The 27279-nt window shown below is 44.0% G+C and overlaps 1 protein-coding gene across 1 annotated transcript in view; it reads left to right on the forward strand.

The window, feature by feature from the left end:
* The window catches only part of LOC126354751 (proton-coupled amino acid transporter-like protein CG1139), a 150948-nt gene that overhangs the window by 57300 nt on the left and 66369 nt on the right, over positions 1-27279 (forward strand). Inside the window, exon 3 of the mRNA XM_050004631.1 lies at positions 1926-2012. Within this exon, the coding sequence (XP_049860588.1) occupies positions 1926-2012 (87 nt within the window). The remainder of the gene's footprint in view (positions 1-1925; positions 2013-27279) is intronic.

The following is a 27279-nucleotide window of genomic DNA, read 5'->3' on the forward strand; positions in this document are numbered from 1 at the left end:
AGTTCTTCGGACCAAACAGCAACACAGTTTTCACAGTCGTCAGAAAACCTTTCTTGTGGTTGGAATCTTGATGTGCCTTTGCACGTTCACCTGATGCACAGCAAATTTTTCCTCTCCTTCAGCTATCTTCAAAAGAGTATCAGCGGTTTCGACACACTTAGTCAGTTACGTTGTCTTTGCTTCTACATCTTTCTTCCAGTTAGTGTATGGCTGTTTCACTAAAGGACTCAAATGTTGATGTACACCTTTGCCGACAGTGTCCGACTTGAAATGAACTCATCATGTAAAAAATGCTCCTTGAATGCGTTCAGAATACGCTAACCGGGAGTGTATGAGGAAAGTTCCGGGATACACGGTCTTCGGGGATTCCAACAACTGTTCTTTACAGAAGACATCAAAATGAACTTCGTTCACATATCGTCCGGTATCCCACTTTCTGCTACAAGTTACTATTCACTATCCACTGCCCACTATCGCCTCACTTCAGTCTGAACTAATTTAGAATGTACCAGTACTCAGAAAGTTCTTTGTAGAAAATGCAATTGGGATATTGTTTCTCCCCCATACGCTTTATTTTTATCCACATAACAACGCTAAACTTGGTAATTTGGTGCACTAAGCACCTTACTCACATAGAAAAACTGAATTTAAACATCCGTGAAAATGCGACACACACGTTTGGAGGAACTGTACAGGTATTCTTCCACTCACGAAATTCACTGTTCACGATAAACTGGATCATACGTCTACCATCGACCATTTTTTTGTAGAGTAATGCTATATATTGACGACTGCGTAACTGTAAGATTCGTTTTAGTGTCCCACAGCGTTATAGATGTGTTCTCGCGCTGTAAAATTGCCGTCTTTGAACTCGCACGTCGCATGTCCAGTCACGAGCGTATATGCTTTGCAGGTTTCTATAAATCACACACCAGCCTCTGTATTTGCAGTCATTTTCCTAATACTAATCGCTACAAAATTGTATATTACCCTTAGAAATAACAATACCTAACCGCTGTACGAGCTTCTGTTCTGAAATAGTTTTGGAGATATTCGAAATCACCTAAAATCCTGAACCACTGATATGTTTCAGTAAATACATCAGAGGATTAAAGTAAACACTCAGTTAATGAAACAGTATTTCTGACAAAGTGCATCTCGACCACGGTATTTTATACAACGACGAAAAACACGAAAAGAAAAGAATGAAGGCGTTTGAGATACGCTTTTATAGAACGATGATGAAACTTAAGATTACAAATAAAATGAATTAAGACATTCTTCGCAGACACTGCGAGGAAAGAAGTGTTTGGAAAGCAGTAACAAAAATGAGTGAGAGGATTACAAACATTTTTTTATGACGTCTCGAAATATCTTCCACGGTAGTAGAGGAATCTATCAAGAAAACAACAGTACGGGATAACTTTGATTGGTGTATCTCCTCCGAGCGGTCCTACACGCATCAGTCCGGAACCGTCCTGCTGCTATGGTCGCAGGTTCGAATCCTGCCTCTGGCATGGATGTCTATGATGTCCTTAGGTTAGTTAGGTTTAAGTAGTTCCAAGCCTATGGGACTGATGACCTCATATGTTAAGTCCCATAGTGCTTATAGCCATTTGAACTATTTTGATATCTCCTACAAACAACTGAAGATGTAAGGTGCAAATGCAGCTCCGAGGGGAAGAGGTAATTGGTAGACGAAACGGTAGTGGGGAACATTGAGTCTGGCATACGACTGATTACAGAAAAGGATCATACAATTGTCGATGTGTCCAGCATTACGTTGTAATATGAGGAATCCATGATTCGCGGAGAGTGTAGGGAACAGTGCTGCGTGTAAGGACCGATTATGATGTTGGAAAGCATGTTTTCTTCTGGGGCCACTGACGTCGCCAAGCTGATGGAATTGTGACCTTGTGTTTCAGGCTTCCAGTGACGGAGATACTGGAAAAGGAGAAGAGAGATGAAGAATACGATCCATTCGCTCACCGCCAAGTTGAGAGGCCCGTGTCGTAAGTACTCAGCCAGAGCTGTGTGGTTTTTGGTTAGCCAGTAGGATTTACAGTTACAGTACAACGACACTTGTTAATGCGTTGTGTTATATAAATATAAGCTTTTTAACATCAGCAGGATGGAACTTTGGCGAGAATTCTGCTATAACGTATATAAATTTTGAGCGTAACAGTCAAGAGTTGAAGGATAATTTATATTTTCCCCTCTATCTGAATGTAATTATTTGATTGCTGAATCTTAACTAATAGTGAAAATCTAAGACGACTCGAACCAGATTTGAAGTAGTAAACGACCGATTCTTTAAATAATTGAACCCTAATTCATAAAACAGCTTCTGACGTCTGATTGACTTATAAATGAGTAAATGTGTTAATACTTGACTTTAGTTATGTCAACCAGAAAAAGTTGAGGAAAGATTTGACATTATATTTAAAGTTTATTGGAAGTCGTTACGTGCTCCCTTTATGAAACACTGGGCGAATGTTGTCTGGGTGATTGGCGGCCCATTTTCAGCAAAAAATAGTTATTCGTCTTTCTCAATCTTTATGACGCTAACCAGCGAAAACTATTATGACCACTGCGCTCACGTCGTTGGATGCCGCCTGGTGGAATTGTGAGCACGTCACGCGGTAACAGAAGTATGTAAGCGAAACAGACACGGACGGGAGGTCACTAGCGAAGATACGGGCTGCAAATGGGAAGTCCATTGAGGTAAGGGACTCCGACAATGGGCATGTTATTATCACGCAGAGTCTGTAAACGAGGATCTCGAAACGGCGAAGCTGGTTGAATGTTCACGAGCTAATGTCGTGAGGATCTACGGAAGAAGGTGGAAGGGCAGTGAAACTACCACTAGGAGCTAAATGGTTGGGCGTCCACGACTCTTCGCAGAACGTAGCATTCGGAGGCTTCTCTGCTCCGTAAAGTAGGGTAGATGCTGATCTGCAGCATCTCTGTCGAAAGAGAACAATGCTGGTGTGCGTACAAGTGTTTCGGCGCACGTAGTTCATCGTACATTGTTGAACACGTAACTACGCAGCGGACCACCCCTACTTGTCCACACGTTGACCCAACAACATCGTCAATTACGACTGCAGTGGGGGAGGGGCCATGGGGGTTTCGACCGTCGATCAATGGAAACGTGCCAGCTCTTCGGATGAACGTCATTTTTGCTGCGCTAGGTCGATGGTCGTCTCCACAAACGCCGTCATCTAGGTGAACGGCGGCTCGGAACGCTTAGCGCGCCACTGACGCAGGCTGGTGGGAGACATTCTACTGCCCTTCCACGGGACCTGTGGTAGTAATCGAGAACACGCTGACAGCTGCGAATCATCTGCATCCCTTCATTCTTGATCCACGCTGGTGTTGTCATGTTTCAGCAGTACAAATTTTCCGTGTGTTGGAGCCAGATCATGCTACAGTGGTTAGAGGAGCATTATAGTGAACTCACGTTGATGTCTCGCTGATGAAATTCGCTTGACTTAAATCCTATGAAACCCATCTGTATTACTATCTATCGGGCGCCATCACCGCATGCGCAAATCAACGGCTCGTTATTTATGCGAATTACACGATCCGTGCGAAGATATCTAATGCCACATACCTCCATGAACCTACCAATAAACTGCCGGATCCCTGACACTCAGAACCAGCGATGTATTTCGTGCCAAAGACGGACAATGAAGCTAATTAGCAGGTGGTTATAATGTTTGGGTCATCAGTGCAATAATGCAAGTATATTCAGTGGTACACGTACATACTGTCTGCAAAGTGTGTTGCGAATAGTGACTGTGGTAAATAAGTAATTAATTAAAACGTCATACTTCATGTTGAAATTTTACTGGGCGCCAGTTTAAGCAAAAGCTTTTCACACATCTTACGTAAATATTTATGCCGTTATATTTCCTACACTGTGTGTCGTGCAATAATATAATACGGAAATACGCTATTTGGCAGCTGTGGATACTGTCTGCGAGCTGTGTTCTGATTCGAGACTCTGCTAAAGAAGCAATGAATTAAAAAGCTATACCTGATGCTGAAGCTTCACTGCATCAATGGTGAAAATGTAGTAAGTGACAAGGGCGGCTGAATCAGAGGAGAAGTTTCGTAAAGGTTTGAAAATACGTGTGAAGTCCGTTGAGCGTCAATATGTGCTACTGTGTGAATAAAGTCTGGTAGTTTGCGTTTGACGTAAGACTGTACGTCTTAACCGGTAGATTACAGTGTGATAGCATTTTAAACTCTTAAGTTCGTTCAATATTTACGGGAAATAAGGAATTAAAATTTTTACATGTGGTGTCTGCTTTCTCGGAGATGTCCGAAAGAGCAGACACCATTTCTGAGCCGACATCCACTATGAATTAAGACACAAAGGAATTACAAACATTGGCTACGAGTGGGCGTTGATTAAATTAATGGGGAAAGTTCATGACCGATTTACTTCAAATTTGTCACGATATTCTAAACTCTTAATGCCGAGGATCACGAATTTACATCATACCAGTGCTGTGCTCATAACGAGAATGTTTTTAAATTCCAATGCCGGTAGATGCTGATTCTTCATTAAGCTACCAACGCTTCGGGCAAGTACTGCATTCCCTTGCGTGCTTTGGGTGCCTCTAACGCACAACCATTTTTTATTTTTATCTTAGATCTGGAAATTTATTCAGGCACTAAAGGGTTCATGAACATTCAGACAGACAGAGGCTACAAACTGATTTAGTATATCACATATACACTCCTGGAAATGGAAAAAAGAACACATTGACACCGGTGTGTCAGACCCACCATACTTGCTCCGGACACTGCGAGAGGGCTGTACAAGCAATGATCACACGCACGGCACAGCGGACACACCAGGAACCGCGGTGTTGGCCGTCGAATGGCGCTAGCTGCGCAGCATTTGTGCACCGCCGCCGTCAGTGTCAGCCAGTTTGCCGTGGCATACGGAGCTCCATCTCAGTCTTTAACACTGGTAGCATGCCGCGACAGCGTGGACGTGAACCGTATCTGCAGTTGACGAACTTTGAGCGAGGGCGTATAGTGGGCATGCGGGAGGCCGGGTGGACGTACCGCCGAATTGCTCAACACGTGGGGCGTGAGGTCTCCACAGTACATCGATGTTGTCGCCAGTGGTAGGCGGAAGGTGCACGTGCCCGTCGACCTGGGACCGGACCGCAGCGACGCACGGATGCACGCCAATACCGTAGGATCCTACGCAATGCCGTAGGGGACCGCACCGCCACTTGCCAGCAAATTAGGGACACTGTTGCTCCTGGGGTATCGGCGAGGACCATTCGCAACCGTCTCCATGAAGCTGGGCTACGGTCCCACACACCGATAGGCCGTCTTCCGCTCACGCCCCAACATCGTTCAGCCCGCCTTCAGTGGTGTCGCGACAGGCGTGAATGGAGGGACGAATGGAGACGTGTCGTCTTCAGCGATGAGAGTCGCTTCTGCCTTGGTGCCAATGATGGTCGTATGCGTGTTTGGCGCCGTGCAGGTGAGCGCCACAATCAGGACTGCATACGACCGAGGCACACAGGGCCAACACCCGGCATCATGTTGTGGGGAGCGATCTCCTACACTGGCCGTACACCTCTGGTGATCGTCGAGGGGACACTGAATAGTGCACGGTACATCCAAACCGTCATCGAACCCATCGTTCTACCATTTCTAGACCGGCAAGGGAACCTGCTGTTCTAACAGGACAATGCACGTCCGCATATATCCCGTGCCACCCAACGTGCTAAAGAAGGTGTAAGTCAACTACCCTGGCCAGCAAGATCTCCGGATCTGTCCTCCATTGAGCATGTTTGGGACTGGATGAAGCGTCGTCTCACGCGGTCTGCACGTCCAGCACGAACGCTAGTCCAACTGAGGCGCCAGGTGGAAATGGCATGGCAAGCCGTTCCACAGGACTACATCCAGCATCTCTACGATCGTCTCCATGGGAGAATAGCAGCCTGCATTGCTGCGAAAGGTGGATATACACTGTACTAGTGCCGACATTGTGCATGCTCTGTTGCCTGTGTCTATGTGCCTGTGGTTCTGTCAGTGTAATCATGTGAAGTATCTGACCCCAGGAATGTGTCAATAAAGTTTCCCCTTCCTGGGACAATGAATTCACGGTGTTCTTATTTCAATTTCCAGGAGTGTATATAAGCATATATGTAACATACAGTAGTGTCCAAAATTAAAGCAGTTAACCGAATTTTTTCAAGTTTCAATTATTTTGCCACAAGACTGGGTGGACACACGACAATAAAGTGAAAACAATGCAGAGAATACATAACGTAAGCGAACTGCAACATGCATGACCGTAGACAAAAATGTTCCTAGCTTTCTCTAACTTAAAGGATTCGCACACATATTCGGACAACTTGTTAATGTGCTCAGTACCGGGTGTGATAACCTATGGCAGCAATACAGGTCTGACAACGATGGGGCATGCTGTGAATTATGTAATCAGTCTCGTGTTGAGGCAGACACGCCCATTCCTCCTGCAGAGCTGCTCGCAAGTATTGGAGAGCAATTAATGGATGCTCACGTGATGCAACCCGTCTCCCTGCCCTGTGGGATTCAAATGGGGAGAGAGAGGAGGCCACGCCATCCGTACAGCATCTTTCGTCTCAACCATCTGTGGTCTATGAGGTCTAGCATTACCGTCCGCAATACGAAGTTTAGATCCACAGCAGCTCGCAACAACCGCTCATGAGGTCCCAAGATCTCGCCACGATACCTGACAGCAGTTAAAACTTGCTGATTCACCTTTGCAGTTTCAAGAAGAGGTGTTGGAGTGATGAACATAATCCCTGCCCACACTATTAGGGATCCTCCTCTATATTGACCTCTTTCCACAATGTTTAGATCCAGAAATCGTTCCCTCCAGATGCGAGTTCATCGTGAATCACACTGCGGCCAAAATCGTCACTCATGTGTGAAAACAACAGTGGCCCACCGTCTAGGTGGCATGTTGCCAACTCCATTGCATACGTTCCCTTTTGTGAAGACGCGTCGAAGGCACACATACAGCAGATCTCTGACAGTAAAGACCACTCTGCCGAAGCCTTCTGCACACCGTTTGCCACGATACAACGCGTCCAGTGAATGCTGCAAGATTAGATGCCAGTAGCCGTGCAACACTAAGGTGGTACCGTCTTGCCTTTACAGCCACCTTTCTTATGTCACACGTGACTGGCCCTGCCCTGGTCTTCGGGGTGCAATATCTGTCTCCATTAACTGTCGCCACACCCGAGAAATCCCCACAAAATGATGAACATGAAGTCAGGGGGCCACGTTAGGTTGTGATGTCCTGGTTTCATTCTTCCTACGATCCTCCACCGCAACGAATCTGGTAGGCGTCTTCTCTGTGCCATACTGCATCGCCTGTGACTGTACACAGCGATTGTGGATGTGTGACTACCCGGCAAACACTACTCCGTTTGATAGATGACCTGATGTCGTCTTTGGCGTAGTTGTCTGTTGACCGGAATGCCATCTTCCGCGCACAACATGATCGTACGGACATCTGTTGACAGTTTGAACGATTGTATAACGAATGAGACACAAGACTGGGAAATAACAGTTTCTTACTTTAATTTTTGGACAGCAATGTATAAAAGAAAAACATTGATACCAGAAATCACGAAAAGTTCCTGACTGAATTACTTCAGATTTCTACACGACACTGCAATGGTCATTTGGATGGACACAAGCGATATGTAATCCTTGCAGACGATTTCAAACAAGAGTTGTGCCCACAACACCAGGCTGTTTTATTGTCTTCCTTACCATTGGTTTTACAGAAAACGGGTGTTTTTGTAGCTTACTGTCATTAGAGTAGGCCTACTACTACTACTACAGAATGTGAGTCCTTCGCAACTTTGTGATCCTACTCATTTGCAAATTATAACTATGCGAGATAGTGTTATTGTAGGTACTATCCTTATTGATCCCGCAGATGTTGACGTCTATCTCATAGCCTGTATGTCAATTATGTCAACCAGTTTGTCCTTTATTTTAAGCACTTCATTTACCAATAAAGCTATTATTTGCAATATCAATAAAGAAGGCTCAAGGTCAGGGAGAGGGATAAGAGGAAAGAGAGGAAGGAAATGGGTGTAGATAGGGGGAGTAGCAGACAGACAAAGAGAGGTGGTAATGTACAGAGAGAAGGGAGGAAGAAGGAGGAGGTGGACAGAGAGAGAGGGGGGAAGAAGAAGAGGAGACAGATAGAGAGAGGAGGGGAAGGAGTTTGGGATCTATATCCAGTCGTCATACACGTTTAGGAATTGCGAAGCAATGTCAGGTTCACAAGTAAATTACACAGACAGTTGAAATGCAGAAATATTTAATTTGCTACCAGAGGGTGTCGAGCTTTTAGTGAGTTTTAGCTGTGAGAGTAATAATGGTGCATTTTAAGCTGTAAGATAGATCTGCTATAGTCTCATGTGTGACCAATTGTTATGCATGTAGACGAATTTAATCGGTGGTACTCTCATCGAACTGCCATCGTCTACAAACCTCTAAATTGTTTAAATAGTGCCAATAAGTAAGCTACGGTACTTTAATAGAGAATGCAGACAATATATACGCGGAATTATTTAACTTGAAGGTCCATTGTGCTTGAAAAGTGTGCGGAATCTTATATGAAACACAACATTATTTTATTCGAACTCACGTAGCGGTATTGCACACTACGATAAGTACGCAAGCTGTGTGTATTTTAAAAAGCTAGACAGACAATTTAGAACTGGAATTATTTAATGTAAGGATCCGTAGAGGTTACAAGTGTGGTATGTGTATTGAGCTTCTGTTGTAAACGAGTGCGGCTTAACCAAAGGGATTGCACCAGTAATGGCAATATGCAAAGCTATGTGCATTTTAATAATTAAAACAGAAAATTTAGATGATGAAGTATTTAGTTTGAAGCTTCATTGTGCATCCAAAGTGTGTGTGGCGCTACATGTAACACAATGAACGATAAATAATTTTATCAAAAATTTTAGTTTCGAAATATGGACACTGTCATCGTCTTTGGAGATATAACATTTATGTCACAGACACTGGTCTCATTACGAGTATGTATCAGTAAAGCATATCGTCCTGCATTGTAACTGATAAACAGTAATGAAGCACCTTCATCCGTCCTAAAATCGCTTTGTGTTGTGGTACTTTTATTAAATGTTCGTGTGGAGGATTGCACGTTTCTAGAGAGCTGTAGTTCCGACTGCAGCTGTTTGTTCAGTCATTCGTAATAACTGACAATGAATGTATTTTTATAGTGATTCATAATCTGTGCCCTTGCCCTGAATTGGCGATGAAAAAGTTAGATGATAGCAGTACACATCGTCAGATTGATACAGTTTACATATTTAGATAGTGTTCTAAAGTGAACACTATATTTTCTTGCAGTGCTGAGGTATTTTTGTAGGCATTTTAGAATACTGTGACATTTTAAAAGCGACAAAGATGTGAAATATAGTTAATGTGAATATCTGCTACGTGTGAAACCAAGTGTGGAATCCAGATAGAATTTTAAATGGGGCCATCCGTTGGTCAAGACAAGAAACGGGAGCTTAAAGCAGTAAATGATTTTATTTCACATTTTTGAAGTTTTACAGGATTATATTTTAAGTAAAACTCATCTATGACAAATACATATTACTAATTCCATAAGTAAATTGCGTAATAAAGTCTTTGTTTCGAACTATTTTGGAGAATATGTTTTATTAACTAAACAAACACGGTTTCTGGCCTTGTTTCACAATTTATTATTAATGTTCTGGCACAACCTATGTTTAGGGTTGTGCAATAACATTAATAATATATTGTGAAACAAGGCTAAAACAGTGCTTGTTTAGTTAATTTACTGTTTCACCAAGAACACACATTTGATTCAATTAAAATATGTTTTATAGTTATTCTCATTTAAAATTGCATAAGAAAACGTTGCTTTTGACTATTTATGGACAATATTTTTATATTCATTCTCATAGTCCATAAAGAAGATTACCTTCTCGTTTATCGGGTCACATGCATTTCGGCATGAAAATAACATTGGGGTACCTACTTTAGAGTTCGCCACCATATCTTTGGTACCATTTTGATGTAAACATTGCACTTTTTTGCATTGTTAATGCATTTTTGCAGGCTTGGAAAGAGTGTTGTGGAAGTTGACAAGCATCATAGATGTAAAAAATAATTAATTCAAGCCTCTGCTGTGTCATACACTAACAATGTACATAGATCGAACTTTTAACGTTTTCATTGGTGCAGACACCTATTGGTGACAGTAATCAACTGGGGCATATATCAGTAGTTGATTTTATTTCGAATTTTGCAGGGTATATGGAACAGTATTCAACTTGAAAGTGATTTTCAAAAAATATATATTACTAAATCGTTAGTTACATTAGATAAGCAAATGTCGATTTCTTAATTGTTTTGAGATAGTATGTTCTATACTAATTCCAATATTCCATAGCGAATGATATGTGGCTTCCAATGAAGTTTAACAATGTCACTGGTGAGCCAATGAATCATGTTCTGTGTCTTTATCCAGGTATACGTAAATATCACCATTTTTACGCATGATTGTAATACTACACTCTGACTGGCTGGAAAATGGAGTGCGAGGGGTGTGTTGCAATATAAAGCACTACGGAGGTAGTTCGCTAGTTTTCTTGTCACGTTTGTATAACGATTGAAATTCACGATATCCAGTGGTTTTATGGCGCTATAAGGTAAGTTCGATTATTTGGATAAAAGTGGATGGAGCCTGAAGATGGCAAAATGAATTGCCGAAACTGGTTGCTTTCAGAATGAAATAAAATAAAATACCTTAAAATATACGGCTGTTGGTGAAGTTTAATGACATTGAAAAGTATTTACCAACCGATGTCCCCTGACCCTGACGGACCAACAGAGATTTATGACTGGCCGCTTCATTTTTAATACTTTGGCGTGAGTGGTTCAAACGAGGAGGGAGGGTATGCATAAAGTACAACTGAACTAGTTCTCCATCTTGGACAATTTGAAAGGGTGTAAAATGGGGAGTGAGGAGGAGGGGGAGACAGTTTTAAATTTCTGAGAGGCACAACTGGATTAGGCCCACCACCGTGAATTTTTTGGTTTGCTATGGTTGATTGGAGATAAGAGGGGTGAGGAGCGGGAGGGGAGGAAAGGCGGCATGACTTCTTACTGATAAGGATGATGATGTCACTGGTGAGAGTGGTGAAGTCAGTACACTGACCCTAAATGTAGCTAATCCCTATATTAAGGACAAACTGTCCTAGAACGTAAATAGCCTAAATAGTACAATATTTTAGCATCTATTACTTTCTCATAAAGAAAAGAACTTCGTGGTTCTCTTTCTGTGTATGTCATCTCACAATATTGTTCTAGTGTATGAGGACCTTTGAACATACGAGTATACTCTTATAAAATGAAAAGCATAGATTAACATACGAGACTCAATTTACGAATGGTCTGACGCTTAAGGTTACTTAAAACAAGATAAATCACAAACGGGAGGTCCAGACTCGGTTTTGAGTAGAATGCTGTTACCTTCGATGTCCCGTGTTTTCCTAGCCCGCAGTCGCGAGCATTTCGCAGCTATTGGTACGTATTACGTTAGTGAGGAAGATGAACTCAAATTCTGAGAGCCCTTAGCAGATGACGGTAAGCATTCGCCAATTCGTTGCGGACATGACGAGGTTATTAGCGCTGGTTACATACCACTTAGCCATGAAACGATTTGAGCCAAGGAGCTTCTTAGCATCTCTTATGCGACTATATCAACAGCGTCCAATGATAAGATATGACGTAAATGACACTCACAAAAACAACTGGCAGTACATTGTTTGACTTATAATAATAATAATAATAATGTTGTTGTTGTGGTCTTCACTCCTGAGACTGGTTTGATGCAGCTCTCCACGCTACTCTATCCTGTGCAAGCTTCTTCATATTCCAGTACCTAATGCAGCCTACATCCTTCTGAACCTGCTTAGTGTATTCATCTCTTGGTCTCCCTCTACGATTTTTACCCTCCACGCTGCCCTCCAATACAGAATTGGTGATCCCTTGATGCCTCAGAAAATGTCCTACCAACCGATCCCTTCTAGTCAAGATGTGCCACAAACTCCTCTTCTCCCCAATTCTATTCAATACCTCCTCATTAGTTATGTGATATACCCATATAACCTTCAGCATTCTTCTGTAGCAACACATTTCGAAAGCTCCTACTCTCGTCTTGTCTAAACTATTTATCGTCCTGACACTTAAATCTATAATCGATATTAACAAATTTCTCTTCTTCAGAAACGCTTTCCGTGCCATTGCCAGTCTACATTTTATATCCTCTCTACTTCGACCATCCTGAGTTATTTTGCTCTCCAAATAGCAAAACTCCTTTACTACTTTAAGTGTCTCATTTCCAAATCCAGTTCCCTCAGCATCACCCGACTTGATTCGACTACATTCCATTATCCTCGTTTTGCTTTTTGTTGATGTTCATCTTATATCCTCCTTTCAAGACATTATCCATTCCGTTCAGCTGCTCTTCCAAGTACCTTGCTGTCTCTGACAGAATTACGATGTCATCGGCGAACCTCAAAGTTTTTATTTCTTCTCCATGGATTTTAATACCTACTCCGAATTTTTATTTTGTTTCCTTTACTGCTTGCTCAATATACACACTGAATAACATCGGAGTGAGGCTACAACCCTGTCTCACTCCCTTCCCAACCGCTGCTTCCCTTTCATGCTCCTCGTCTCTTATAACTGCCATCTGGTCTCTGCACAAATTGTAAATAGCCTTTTCCTCCATGTATTTTACCCCTGGCTTTAGAATTTGATAAAGATTATTCCAGTCAACATTGTCGAAAGCTTTCTCTAAGTCTACAAATGTTAGAATAATTTCCTCATGTCTAAGCAGATGTCCTATCGTCCTGTCCCTTCTCCTTATCAGTATTTTCCACATATTCCTTTCCTCTCCGATTCTGCGTAGGACCTCCTCATTCCTTACCTTATCTGTCCACCTTATTTTCAACATTCGTCTATAGCACCACATCTCAAATGCTTCGATTCTCTTCTGTTCCGGTTTTCCCACAGTCCATGTTTCACTACCATACAATGCCGTTCTCCAGACGTACATCCTCAGAAATTTCTTCCTCAAATTAAGGCCGGTATTTGATGTTAGTAGACTTCTCTTGGGCAGAAATGCCTTTTTTGCCATACCGAGTCTGCTTTTGATGTCCTCCTTGCTCCGTCCGTCATTGGTTATTTTACTGCCTAGGTAGCAGAATTCCTTAACTTCATCGACTTCATGACCATCAATCCTGATGTTAAGTTTCTCACTGTTCTCATTTCTACTACTCCTCATTACCTTTGTCTTTCTCTGATTTACTCTCAAACCATACTGTGTACTCATTAGACTGTTCATTCCGTTCAGCAGATCATTTCATTCTTCTTCACTTTCACTCAGGATAGCAGTGTCATCAGCGAATCGTATCATTGATATCCTTTCACATTGTATTTTAATTCCACTCGTGAACCTTTCTTTTATTTCCATCATTGCTTCCTCGATGTACAGATTGAAGAGTAGGGGCGAAAGGCTACAGCCTTGTCTTACACCCTTCTTAATACGAGCACTTCGTTCTTGATCGTCCACTCTTATCATTCCCTCTTGGTTGTTATACATATTGTATATGACCCGTCTCTCCCTGTACCTTACCCCTACGTTTTTCAGAATCTCGAACAGCTTGCACCATTTTATATTGTCGAACGCTTTTTCCAGGTCGACAAATCCTATGAACGTGTCTTGATTTTTCTTTAGCCTTGCTTCCATTATTAGCCGTAACGTCAGAATTGCCTCTCTCGTGCCTTTACTTTTCCTGAAGCCAAACTGATCGTCACTTAGCACATTCTCAATTTTCTTTTCCATTCTTCTGTATATTATTCTTGTAAGCAGAATAATAATAACACCGAAATTATTGTCCGTAATCCACACTCTACGTTTTGTCATTGCCTTGCTGTGACGTAATTGTACGTCAGTATCCATAGTCATGTAGTTAGTATCCTACTCTAGCATCCATTAATGTACGGTTTTCAAAATAGAGGCCACTATTTCTAATCCAAGTAACTGCTATCTTGTCCTCTCAAAGGGACGGCGAGGTAAGCCATTCCTCCTACCAAGGGAAATTCATTGTCAGTGCATGAGATCTCCGTGCTATCGTAGGTGTGATCTCCTCTTAGGTACAGAGCCACAGATGGATCACGAGATAACCAGTTTCACTATCATTCTTGGGGTTTCAGCGAACGTATTGTTTCTCATCTTCAGACATTGATCTAAATTTTTCCGTTGTCGGTACATAGATTTTTCGTGGAACATGTATGTTTTTGCTGCTGGTACAATTATAACGGTGAAGCATCCTGATATACAGTAATGGAAAAAATGGCAGCCCCAAGAAGGAGTTGTGCGAGATAAATGAAAGATGGTTGGCTTGTTTCTACATCAGAAAGATTATTATCCGAATTTCACGTCAGTCGCACAGGAGTAGAGCTAGCAGTGGCACTCTGATGATCGAAACCAGGTTTGCTTTACATACACGCTGTAACGGTCGTGAGTGTTTGTTAGCTTTGAGATTGGACACGGCGAGTTGGTATTAGTCAACAATGCTTTTAAGTCGACAAATCCGCCGTTATCAACACCTCACAGAGGTTGCGAGGTTGTGTAATCGAACTACGGGAAGTCGGATGTTCCTGCTGCGGTACCGAAGAATTACTTGGTAGGAATGAAACTTCCTGGCAGATTAAAACTGTCTGCCGGACCGAGACTCAAACTCGGGACCTTTGCGTTTCGCGGGAAACTGCTCTACCATCTACGAGTTCGAGTCTGGGTATGATACACAGTTTTAATCTGCCAGGAAGTTTCATATCAGCGCACACTCCGCTGCAGAGTGAAAATCTCATCCCCGAGCCTGTGGCTAAGCCATGTCTCCGCAATATCCTTTCTTTCTGGAGTGCTAGTTGTGCAAGGTTTCCAGGAGAGATTCTGTAAAATTTGGAATGTAGGAGACGAGGTACTGGCAGAAGTAAAGCTGTGGGGACGGGGCGTGAGTCGTGCTGGTTAGCTCAGATGGTAGAGCACTTGCCCGCGAAAGGCAAAGGTATCGAGTTCGATTCTGGGTCCGGAAAACAGTTTTAATCTGCCAGCAAGTTTCATATCAGCGCTCACTCTGCTGCAGAGTGAAAATCTCATCCCCGAGGCTGTGGCTAAGCCATGTCTCTGCAATATCCTTTCTTTCGGGAGTGCTAGTTCTGCAAGGTTCGCAGGAGAGATTCTGTAAAGTTTGGAATGTAGGAGACGAGGTACTGGCAGAAGTAAAGCTGTGGGGACGGGGCGTGAGTCGTGCTGGTTAGCTCAGATGGTAGAACACTTGCCCGCGAAAGGCAAAGGTATCGAGTTCGATTCTGGGTCCGGAAAACAGTTTTAATCTGCCAGCAAGTTTCATATCAGCGCACACTCCGCTGCAGAGTGAAAATCTCATTCTGGACATGATGGCTGGCAGCGGTGGTCGTAAGAAGACTGGGCTCCGGACGGCGAGGGTGCTCTACCGAGAGGGAAGACCATCGTGTTCGGCGCATAGGTCCGGAGCATTCTGAGCAGCAGTTGGCCCACAGTCACACAGCGAACTGTTACAAATCCGTTTCTTCAAGGACAGCTCCGAGCCAGACGCCCTGTAGTGTGCATTGTGCTGAACCCAAACCATCGCCATTTGCAGCTTCAGCGGTGTGAAGCTCATTGAAGTGTAGGGTACAGGTCTGACGTGCTTTCCGATGAAAGCTGGTGCTGCCTCGGTGGCAGTGACGGCCTATGTAGTTTAGAAGGATACCATTCAAGGGGCTGCAGACAACGTATCTCCGTGCTAGACGCACTGGACCTACACCTGGAGTTATGGTCTGGGATGCGATTTCGTATGACAGCAGCAGCACTCTCGTGGTTATCCCATGCAGCCTGACTGCAAAATTATATGTCCCCCTAGTCATCCGATCTGTTGTGTTGCCATTCATGAACAAAATAACAGGGGGTATTTTTCAACAGAATAACGGTCGTCCACATTCCACTTTTGTAACCCAGCACTCTCTAGAAAGCATCGACATTTTACCTTGACTTAGCTAATCACCAGATCTGTCTCTAATGGGGCAACATGGGACATCATCGGACGACAAATCTAGCTTCATCGACAAACAGCATTAGCATTGGCGGTATTGACTGACCAAATGTACAGGCATGGAACCCTATCCCACAAGCTGATATCTGGCACCTGTACAGCACAATGCATGCTTGAATTCAACAGCCTCGTGATTATACCGATTATTAATGTACGTGTATTTCAGATTTCCAGTGACTTACATTGCAATGCTAATCACTTAAATACGTTAGCTAGACAAACGGATTCCTGAAATTTCATTACTCTACATTAAATATTTTTTGATGTTGTGATTTGTTATCGTCAGTGTAAGTGTTGCAGCTTAGGCACATTACTGACAAACCCAACGGGCAAATTATCGCATATCATACAAGAGCTGACAGCTTGTTCCATCACTTCGAGAAAATATTTTACAGAGTTTTGCACGGTAGGTTAGTGGATAACGAACGGGCTTGTGGAATGTCCGAACAGATGTTCGACGCCTAGCGGATACGCCTCAACGAGAGTGTACAAGAGTTTTGGGAATAGACGCCGTTAATGTTTACATTAGTTACAAGTGACGAGGTTGTTAGCGTCGGAATTTTGATTAATCTATAGGCGGATGATACTGCTCTATATAGGATGGCTGCAACGACAGATACCTGTGGCGAGATGTAGGAAGATCTGCTAAGAAACTGCTCTTGGCGTAGCCAATATTAAGGATATACAGCCCAGTTACCAATCGTGTGATTATTGCCACAACGTGATTCGAGACAGCATTATTCCATTTTCAAGTGCTAAAAACAAGGGAAGCAGATAAAACAAGCACTCTCATACCGACAGACGTAGGAGAATCACAAACGTCTTGAGCTATAACCTCCCTTAAAAATTTGCTTTCTGTCATCAGGTCTCGTCACAACTTAAAAACAAGATATACTCGTGCATTGCCAAGGCAAACTATAAAACATAAAACATCACAAGCCGGTGCATCGTTCCCGAGGTAGAGTTTCAAACTGGAAGCTGCTGCCATTTGAATAGACAATGTACAAATGCAGCCCGTTTTTAACGGCGTAAAAAGTCTTTTTAAGATATGTTTTAACTCAGTAATTCTTACATGTTTTCCGGTATAAGAATGATAGATTTATCTGGTTTCCTTGTTTTTAGCACTTGAAAATGGGATAATGTTGTCCCGAAACATGTTGTGACGAAATCTGGCAACTAGGATGAGTATCCTCAATATTGGTTGAATAAGAATTGTATGATGGCCTTACATCAGTTAGCCAACAGACTTGTCGCAGTGGTAACACCGGTTCCCGTCAGAGCATCGAAGTTAAGCGCTGTTGCGCTGGGCTAGCACTAGGATGGGTAACCATTCGGTCTGCCGAGTGCTTTTGGCAAGCGGGCTGCATTCCGCCCTTATCAGGCAAAACTGAGGAGCTACTTCATTCCGAAGTAGCGGATGCGGTCTCGTAAGTTAACATACAGCCAGGAGAGCGGCGTGCTGACCACATGCCTCTACATCTCCGCATCCAGTGACGCCTATGAGCGGCCGATCGAAACCGCTGGACCTTCATGGACTGTTCTGCCCCAGTTTAGCTTTCTACATCAGTTAATTGGCCATAGGGATTGCCAATTGATCCTCGATATAAATAAATACTTGGAAAAATGCTTTTGCTTCAGGAGCTCACTACTTGCGGTACATCACGTAAGGAAGTAATTCCACGTGGCGACAGCAGCAGCTGTATATTCATTTAATATTAGATGACAACTTATTGTCGTATCTGCGCTGTTTGGTGATCAAATCTAAAGTTTAGTCATAGGATTTTGTAAGGTGTCAGGCAAATCCAACACCTTCCATGAAAACCCTGACATAATAAGCAAATCTACTAGTATGTCACATAGCTCCGAATAAATCGTGACATTAAATTAACCAAAGTAATACAAGTAACTAATGAGCAAATGGAATGCCACAGACTAACACAAGAATGCCTAAATGCATGTCGTACCTTCCCACGCAGTTCCGAGGGGAGAAACGAGGACAGAAGACGAGAGCAGAACCGTGTTAAGCTAGAAGGCCCTACGATAACGGACGGAGTGGACACCCACGTCGCTAGCCTACCGCTAAGTCTACCACCCACACGTTTTAGCGTGAGGCTTTTCCGCGTCTCTGTTACGTCAAGGACCACCCCCCAGCCCATGTTAAAAGCTAGAGCCCTCCAGAAAAACAGTATAGATCTTACGATAACACAAAAAGGGCCATTACCACCCGCAAGTTTTAGCGTGAGACTTTTTCGTGTCTCAGGTACGTCAAGGACCACCCCCCAGCCCATGTTAAAAGATAGAGCCCTCCAGAAGAACAGTATAGATCTTACGATAACGCTAAAAGGACCACACCACCCGCACGTTTTAGCGTGAGACTTTTTAGCGTCTCTGTTACGTTGCAAACTTTAAAAACATTGCCCCACCACGAAAAGTATAACGTTTCTCATTGGATAGACAGAATTTTTGTAGGCGGAGCTTAAGGTTAATATTGAGACCCTGATTGGTCAGATGAAAACACAGCCAGATAGCTTTTTTTAAACTAACTTCGGTAAATTGTAGTAAGGAGAAGTTAGAGGAGAGTTAGTACCGAGACGGCGAGCTGGATGGTTGGTGCGCCGGCCGCTGTCGCCCTGACGCTGCCTAAACACCGACAAGGTAATGAACGCACGCGATGCCGCATTTTTGAGCGCATAAGGCTTCACTCAGAACTGCAGAAGACTCATATATTACACCCCTTTTTTGCGCAATACTAGTGTCGATCGTTAATTAAAACTCATGGTGTTCACATTTGCCACTTGAAGTAAAGATCTGAAACGCGATGATTTTCTATTTTATAGTTATTGAGAAGCCACATCAGCCACTGTAATTTACGACAGGTTAGATTAGTAATTAAAGATAATTGAGGGTCACTGTAGACCATTTTGATAGTTTTCTCTTTTGTGAAACTTAATTTAAACATAGATTATAGATGTGATATAGCATAGGTCATCCTTCGATCCATTGTAGAACTTGGAAAACCACTCAGGGAATATTCGTTCACATTTTTGTTGAACGCAGTTGGTTTTTACCATCCTGTATTGAAACATTTCCTTTTATCTATATTGTAATTTATAAACGATGTTTTGTGAGTAGAATAAAATTATCAGTGGTAAACTTAACTGCTTTTTCTTCGTTATTTTACCAGCTAACTAAAAATAGGAAAGCCTCGAACCCTTTCCACTATATTTAGTTAGTATTAAGATTCTTTTACAGGGAGTGCAGTGGAGCTGACGCTGAGATCATTTAGTATTTGGTTCTATCATCGCTAGTCTCACTGAACTCTTCTGAATTCTACACGTCATGTGTGGTCTGGCGTCTCCTTACCAGCAACAGGTCCCAGGTTCAAACTAGTTAATTCCCTGAAAAACACGCCCAGAGCGTCGTTGCGCGAAAGTGGCAGGAAGACACGATATAGAACGAACAGACACCACCATGAATGCTTAGAAAATGAGCAAATCTAAAGTTTAGTCATAGGATTTAATTATCTTCTCATGCTGTCACCTTGAGCTATACGTCGATGACGCTTTTCGATGACTCAGAATGATACACAAACTGACTTACTGATTCCCAGTAGGCCGTAGACACAGATGAGGACGATGCTGCGTCACTGAAAAGCTGGAACGGGATCAGTACTATCAATGCCAACCTCATATCACTCTCCTCGCCTTACCAGGCTGTCGCATATCCGAGTAGTTACCTTCACCGAAGAGAATGGAACAGAGTGATAAAGCGCAATAGGGATGGTTCAAATGGCTCTGAGCACTATGGGACTTAACGTTTGAGGTCATCAGTCCCCTAGAACTTAGAACTACTTAAACCAAACTAACTTAAGGACATCACACACATCCATGCCCGAGGCATGATTCGAGCCTCCGACAGTAACGGTCGCGCGGTTGCAGGCTGTAGCGCCTAGAACCGCTCGGCCACCCCGCCCGGCGCAATAACAATGGATGTAGTACTATTACGTATTTCATACAACTATCGTTGTCTAAACCTAAGGTTATTTCTGTCTCCATGTATAATTTTTATGTATGGTAAAATATTTACTAAATAATAATTAATTTCTGTCAAGAAAGAAAACAAATTTTCAAACTCGAGCAGAATACACGCAGGAGTACGAGAGGCATGCAGCTTTTCACCATTCTTTTTTATTATTTATGTGAATAAAATCATCCAAGAGTTGAGACAAATACCAGACGGCTTCATTCAAACCAACAGAAGCACAAAACTAGATGCTTTGCTTTTCGTAGATGATTTAGCTCTTGCAGCAGCTTCGGGGGATGACTAGCAGCGTTCTGTTCACAATTATATGCGAGAAATACAGCATGAACATGAACATCCAAAAAGCCAAAACCACGCCCTGCTGTGGAAAATACCCACTGCAAAGTCAGTTCTCTTTGAAAAATAAAATTCTAGAAAGAGTGAACACATTTGGTTATTTTGAGTATAAACTATCCTTTATGGCAGAAACGGACATAGCTGAAAAAGCCAAGAGGTATTCAGAAACAGTGGGACTCATTAATAATTTGATGAAATCTTCCATAGTTCAGAAGCACAACAAACTATGCCTTTATAAGACCTTAGCAAGACCTAAGCTATCCTATGGCAGCAAAGCTTGCACAACAAAAGCAAAAGAAGCGGAAAAGATTAACAGCTTGCGGAGTTAAATTATTAAGACCAACATATGGTTACACTAGATGGGATAAAAAAAACGAACGAAGACGTGTTGAAGGAACTTTGAATAGAATCCATCACACATTATGTTCAGAACCATCAAAACAACTGGAGAAAATATCTTCAACGAGCGTCCTGAGCGAGGATCTCAGAATAGACGCTACAGCACAGCCCCAAAGGTGTAAGATCACTGGTCGATCAACGAAAAGACGGGGGTAGAACTTCCCCGACGAGCCTGTAACACTTCAAAAGGCCTAATACTTGGAAGAGGAAGATAATGATGATAATGATGGTGACGAAAAATAAGGATAAGAACACGAAGAAAGAACACCAGACGGGGAAGTAGGCTGTCAGTTACCGGTACAAAGCTTGTCGAAAACAAGACTCACACTGCTGCCGTTTTAGAAGGAAGGATTTTTGCCTTTGGCGACGTCATCTATCAAAGAATTGGTGGCACGTGTATTTAGATGAAAGTTGGAACAGAAAAAAACGGAAGTTATGAGTTTTGTCCAGAGTGTTTCCACAGTTTTACCCAACTCAAAACCCTTTGTACTCAATACCCAGCTACTATGGAAAGCATGACCTGTGCAGAAGACGAGACCTAAACCTGCATCTCGCCCGTTATCACTGAAGCCAGAAAGTGCGGCGGACTCGACTCCACCAGTGCCCCAGTGTGGATCCACGTGGAGGTGAAGCTCAGAGACCGACAGGGTCTCACACACAGCGAGCGAGCGAGGTGGCGCAGTAGCCACCACGCTGGACTCGCATTCTTGAGGATCACGGTTCAAACCCGTGTCTGGGATCCAGCTGCAGGTTTCCCGCGATTTCCCTAAATCGCTCAAGCCACTGCAGAGATGGCCGATTACCATTAGCATCCTCGAAACATTCCGAGCTTATGCTCCACCGTTATTAACCCAGCTGTCGACGAGGTATTAAACCCTAATTTTCCTCCATTAATTTTTACGGTCTCTCACCCACTTCATCAACAGTCAGCATCGTCTCCTCTTCTCTGTCCGCGGGTGAGGAGTTATATACCCTCCCATCGGCTTTTTTAATTTTACAATGCTATTTATACCGTATTTTTTTTACTTGTATAAGGAAAGGGTCATTAATTTTTAATCATCACCTCGAAAAAATCCAGCCGTGACGATAAAAATTTCATGATGGTATTAGTCCTCTATCTTGTCGCTGTTTAATGTGACAATTTCTCCAAACATTTGGCAGCGATCTTGGTTGTAGAAATCTGTGTTTGGGCTGTTCAGGAAACATTCAGCCTCGAAATCAAGTCGCCGTCATTCTCTTCATCAGAGGAAACGGGAAGAAATCATTTAGTGCGAAGTCAGTAGTGTACAGACCGCACGTGGCGGGGAGCTAGCCCGTGTCAGTGATGGGGCAGGGGGTGCTGGAAGGCACGCGGTTTGAAATTGAAAGAGAGAATTAAAGGAAACTGGTGCTATATGGCGAAATTACGGAATAAATCACTATTCACCCAGGCTGGACTTTGGGATGTCGAGACACAACTTCAGCCTATTCATTAACATGTCTGTCGACTATACAGGGTTGTCCATTGATCGTGACCGGGACAAATATCTCACGAAATAAGAGTCAAATGACAAAACTACAAACAACGAAACTTGTCTAGCCTGAAAGGGGTAACCAGATGGCGCTATGGTTGGAACGCTAGATTGCGGTGCCATAGGTCAAACAGATATCAACTGCGTTTCTTTAAATAGGAACCCAAATTTTTTATTACATTATCGAGTAGTAAGTAAAGAAATATGAATGTTTTAGTTGTACCACTTGTTTAGCTTTGTGATAGATGGCGCTGTAATAGCCACAGACATATGGCTCACAATTTTAGACGAACGGTTGGTAACAGGTAGGTTTTTTAAATCAAAATACAGAACGTAGCTGCGCTTGAACATTTTATTTCGGTTGTTCCATTGTGATACATGTACCTTTGTGAACTTATCATTTCTGAGAACGCATGCTGTTAATCGTAATTACCTGTAAATATCACATTAATGTAATAAATGCTCAAAATGATGTCCGTCAACCTCAGTGCATTTGGCAATACGTGTAACGACATTCCTCTCAACAGCGAGTAGTTCCCCTTCCATAATGTACGCACATGCGTTGACAATGCGCTGCGCATGTTGTCAGGCGTTGTTGGTGGATCACGATAGCAAATATCCTTCAGCTTTCCCCACAAAAAGAAATCAGGGGAAGTCAGATTCGGTGAACGTGCGGGCCATTCACCTGTCATGAAATATGCTATTCAATACCGCTTCAACAGCACCCGAGCTATGTGCCGGACATCCATCATGTTTGAAGTGCATCGCCATTCTGTCATGCAGTGAAACATCTTGTAGTAACATCGGTAGTACATTACGTAGGAAATCAGCAAACATTGCACCATTTAGATTTCCATCGATAAAATGAGGCTCAATTATCCTTCCTCCCATAATGCCTCACCATACATAAACCCGCCAAGGTCAGTGATGTTCCTCTTGTCGCAGCCATTGTGGATTTTCCGTTGCCCAATAGTGCATATTCTGCCGGTTTATATTATCGCTGTTGGTGAAAGACGCTTCGTCGCTAAATACAACGCGTGCAAAAAATCTCTCATCGTCCCGTAATTTCTTTTGTGCCCAGTGGCGGAACTGTACAAGACGTTCAAAGTCGTCACCATATAATTTCTGGTGCACAGAAATATAGTACGGGTGCAATCGATGTTGATGTAACATTCTCAACACCGACGTTTTTGAGATTCCCGATTCTCGTGCAGTTTGCTACTGACGTGCAGATTAGCCGCGACAGCAACTAAAACACCTACTTGGGCATCATCATTCGTTGCAGGTCGTGGTTGAGGTTTCACATGTGGCTGAACACTTCCGGTTTCCTTAAATGACGTAGCTATCCGGCGAACGGTCCGGATGCTTGGATAATGTCGTCCAGGATATCGAGTAGCATACGTAGCACATGCCCGTTGGGCATTTTGATCACAATAGCCATACATTAACACGATATCGACCTATTCCGCAATTGTTTAACGGTCCATTTTAACACGGGTAATGTATCACGAAGCATAAACCGTTCGCACTGGCGGAATGTTACGTGATACCGCGTACTTATACGTTTGTGACTATTACAGCGCCATCTATCACAATGCGAAAGAAGTGATCCAACTAAAACATTCATATTTCTTTACGTATTACAGGAATATGTAGTAAAAATGGGGGTTCTTATTTTAAAAAAAAAGCGCAGTTGATGTCCATTTCACTATGGAAGCGCCATCTAGCGCGCCAACCATAGCGCCATCTGGTTTCCCCCTTCAAGCTAGACGAGTTTCGTTCTTTGTGGTTTTTTCGTTTGACGCTTATTTCATGAGATACTTGACCCGGTCACTATCAATGGACCTGCCGCGCGGGATTAGCCGAGCGGTCTGGGGCTCTGCAGTTATGGACTGTGCGGCTGTTCCCGGCGGAGGTTCGAGTCCTCTCCTGGGCATGGGTGTGTGTATTTATCCTTAGGATAAATATCCTTTAGGTTGAGTACGGTGTAAGCTTAGGGACTGATGACCTTAGCAGTTAAGTCCCATAAGATTTCACATTTGAACTCTTTTGATTTTTGTATCAATGGACCACCCTCTGTATACAGAGCACCGAGGCCAATTAATTGTAGCAGTGCCTCACGAATCTTTCACGACGAAGGAACTACTGCTGCACACAATAGAAAACTTCTCTGTCTTAAAGGCCTTCGCTGAGGAAGTTTTTGAGATAAGGGAAGATGCCAGACACCTTTGAACAGTAATTTCACCTACGTTTCTCCGTACATCATGAGATTAGTGACCAAACCAAAAGATTCATTTGTAAACGCTGAGAACTAGTTGGAGGCACTTGTGTCTCAATACCTCATGAACCAGAAAGGAGGAACAAACACGCTACAGGACCTCTACGACCCTGATGATCTGTGCATTTGGGGAACCATGGCTCAGCGTGGAGAGGTGATGAGCTATCTCTCGAATCCTTGAAGATACCTCTATATGGTTCTTGGGGCACCAACGGTAGATTTGGTGTATTGAAAGAAGGTAGTGAAGAAAAAGTTTCCCAGAAATGAGATGGGCTAAGATCCTGGGAAACACGTGTTTTGTGGCACAAGGGCCTGGCCAGCCCAAAGTACTCCTCCAGTAAAAACTATCGTGCCACGACGGATGCTATACCACTGGCGAAACGGTCGCCATCAGTGGTAGCAGCACAGCCTCCACGCTTTCCCCCGTGGGCTCCCAATTGGCGGTCGCTAAAGGCGTTTCTCCACTCTGAGAGTCCATTCCCCACACGCTGGGTGGTAATTTTTCCAACCCAACACCCAGGGCTGTGTCTGAGCTGGACGATGGATCGCCAGGTAGAGCTGAGGGGTGGACGAGTCAGAGCTCGGGTATAACTGATGATGCTCACCTTCAGGGGTGCTGAAACTCAAGCCAGTAAACCCATGTACCACACTGCTGGCATGTCACCCTGTCTCAGAGTTAAGCCGTCCTCACACGGGACGTGTTCCTCATCGCAAAGCGTGCCAGACGTGATGTGCGTCGTTATTGCTGCAGGCTCTGAAGCGACTTGCCTGCACCTCACGGAAGACAATATGCTCCACATCGTGATTTATGACTTGAGCGCTCTCCAGTGGCAGTCCATGACTGTATCTGGGGTGTAACTTACACTTTTTCCGCACAAAAATGGACGGCCGTAAAATACACTGAAGAGCCAAAGAAACTGGTACACCTGCATAATATGGCGTAGGGCCACCGCGAGCACGCAGAAGTGCCGCAACACGATGCGGCATGGACTCGACTAATGTATGAAGTGGAGCTGGGTGGAAATGACACCATGAATCCTGTAGGGCTATTGACAAATCCGTAAGAGTAGGACAAGGTGGAGTTCTTTTCTGAACAGCACATTGAAAGGCATTCTAGATATGCTCAATAATTGTTCACATCTAGGGAGTTTGGTGGCCAGCGGAAGTGTTTAAACTCGGGAGAGTGTTCTGGAGCTATTCTGTAGCAATTCTGGGCTTATAGGGTGTCGCATTGACCTGCTGGAATTTCCCAAGTCTGTCGGAATGCACAATAGACATCAATGGATACAGGTGATCAGCCAGGATGCTTACGTAAGTATCACCTGTGAGAGTCGAATCTAGACATACACTCCTGGAAATGGAAAAAAAGAACACATTGACACCAGTGTGTCAGGTCCACCATACTTGATCCGAACACTGCGAGAGGGCTGTACAAGCAATGATCACACGCACGGCACAGCGGACACACCAGGAACCGCGGTGTTGGCCGTCGAATGGCGCTAGCTGCGCAGCATTTGTGCACCGCCGCCGTCAGTGTCAGCCAGTTTGCCGTGGCATACGGAGCTCCATCGCAGTCTTTAACACTGGTAGCATGCCGCGACAGCGTGGACGTGAACCGTATGTGCAGTTGACGGACTTTGAGCGAGGGCGTATAGTGGGCATGCGGGAGGCCGGCTGGACGTACCGCCGAATTGCTCAACACATGGGGCGTGAGGTCTCCACAGTACATCGATGTTGTGGTCGGTGCACGTGTCGGCGGAAGGTGCACGTGCCCGTCGACCTGGGACCGGACCGCAGCGACGCACGGATGCCCGCCAAGACCGTAGGATCCTATGCAGTGCCGTAGGGGACCGCACCGCCACTTCCCAGCAAATTAGGGACACTATTGCTCCTGGGGTATCGGCGAGGACCATTCGCAACCGTCTCCATGAAGCTGGGCTACGGTCCCGCACACCGTTAGGCCGTCTTCCGCTCATGCCCCAACATCGTGCAGCCCGCCTCCAGTGGTGTCGCGACAGGCGTGAAGGAGGGACGAATGGAGACGTGTCGTCTTCAGCGATGAGAGTCGCTTCTGCCTTGGTGCCAATGATGGTCGTATGCGTGTTTGGCGCCGTGCAGGTGAGCGCCACAATCTGGACTGCATATGACCGAGGCACACAGGGCCAACACCCGGCATCATGGTGTGGGGAGCGATCTCCTACACTGGCCGTACACCTCTGGTGATCGTCGAGGGGACACTGAATAGTGCACGGTACATCCAAACAGTCATCGAACCCATCGTTCTACCATTCCTAGACCGGCAAGGGAACTTGCTGTTCCAACAGGACAATGCACGTCCGCATGTATCCCGTGCCACCCAACGTGCTCTAGAAGGTGTAAGTCAACTACCCTGGCCAGCAAGATCTCCGGATCTGTCCCCCAGTGAGCATGTTTGGGACTGGATGAAGCGTCGTCTCACGCG

Source organism: Schistocerca gregaria, chromosome 3 (assembly GCF_023897955.1).
Source record: "Schistocerca gregaria isolate iqSchGreg1 chromosome 3, iqSchGreg1.2, whole genome shotgun sequence".
NCBI classification, from domain to species: Eukaryota; Metazoa; Arthropoda; class Insecta; order Orthoptera; family Acrididae; genus Schistocerca; species Schistocerca gregaria.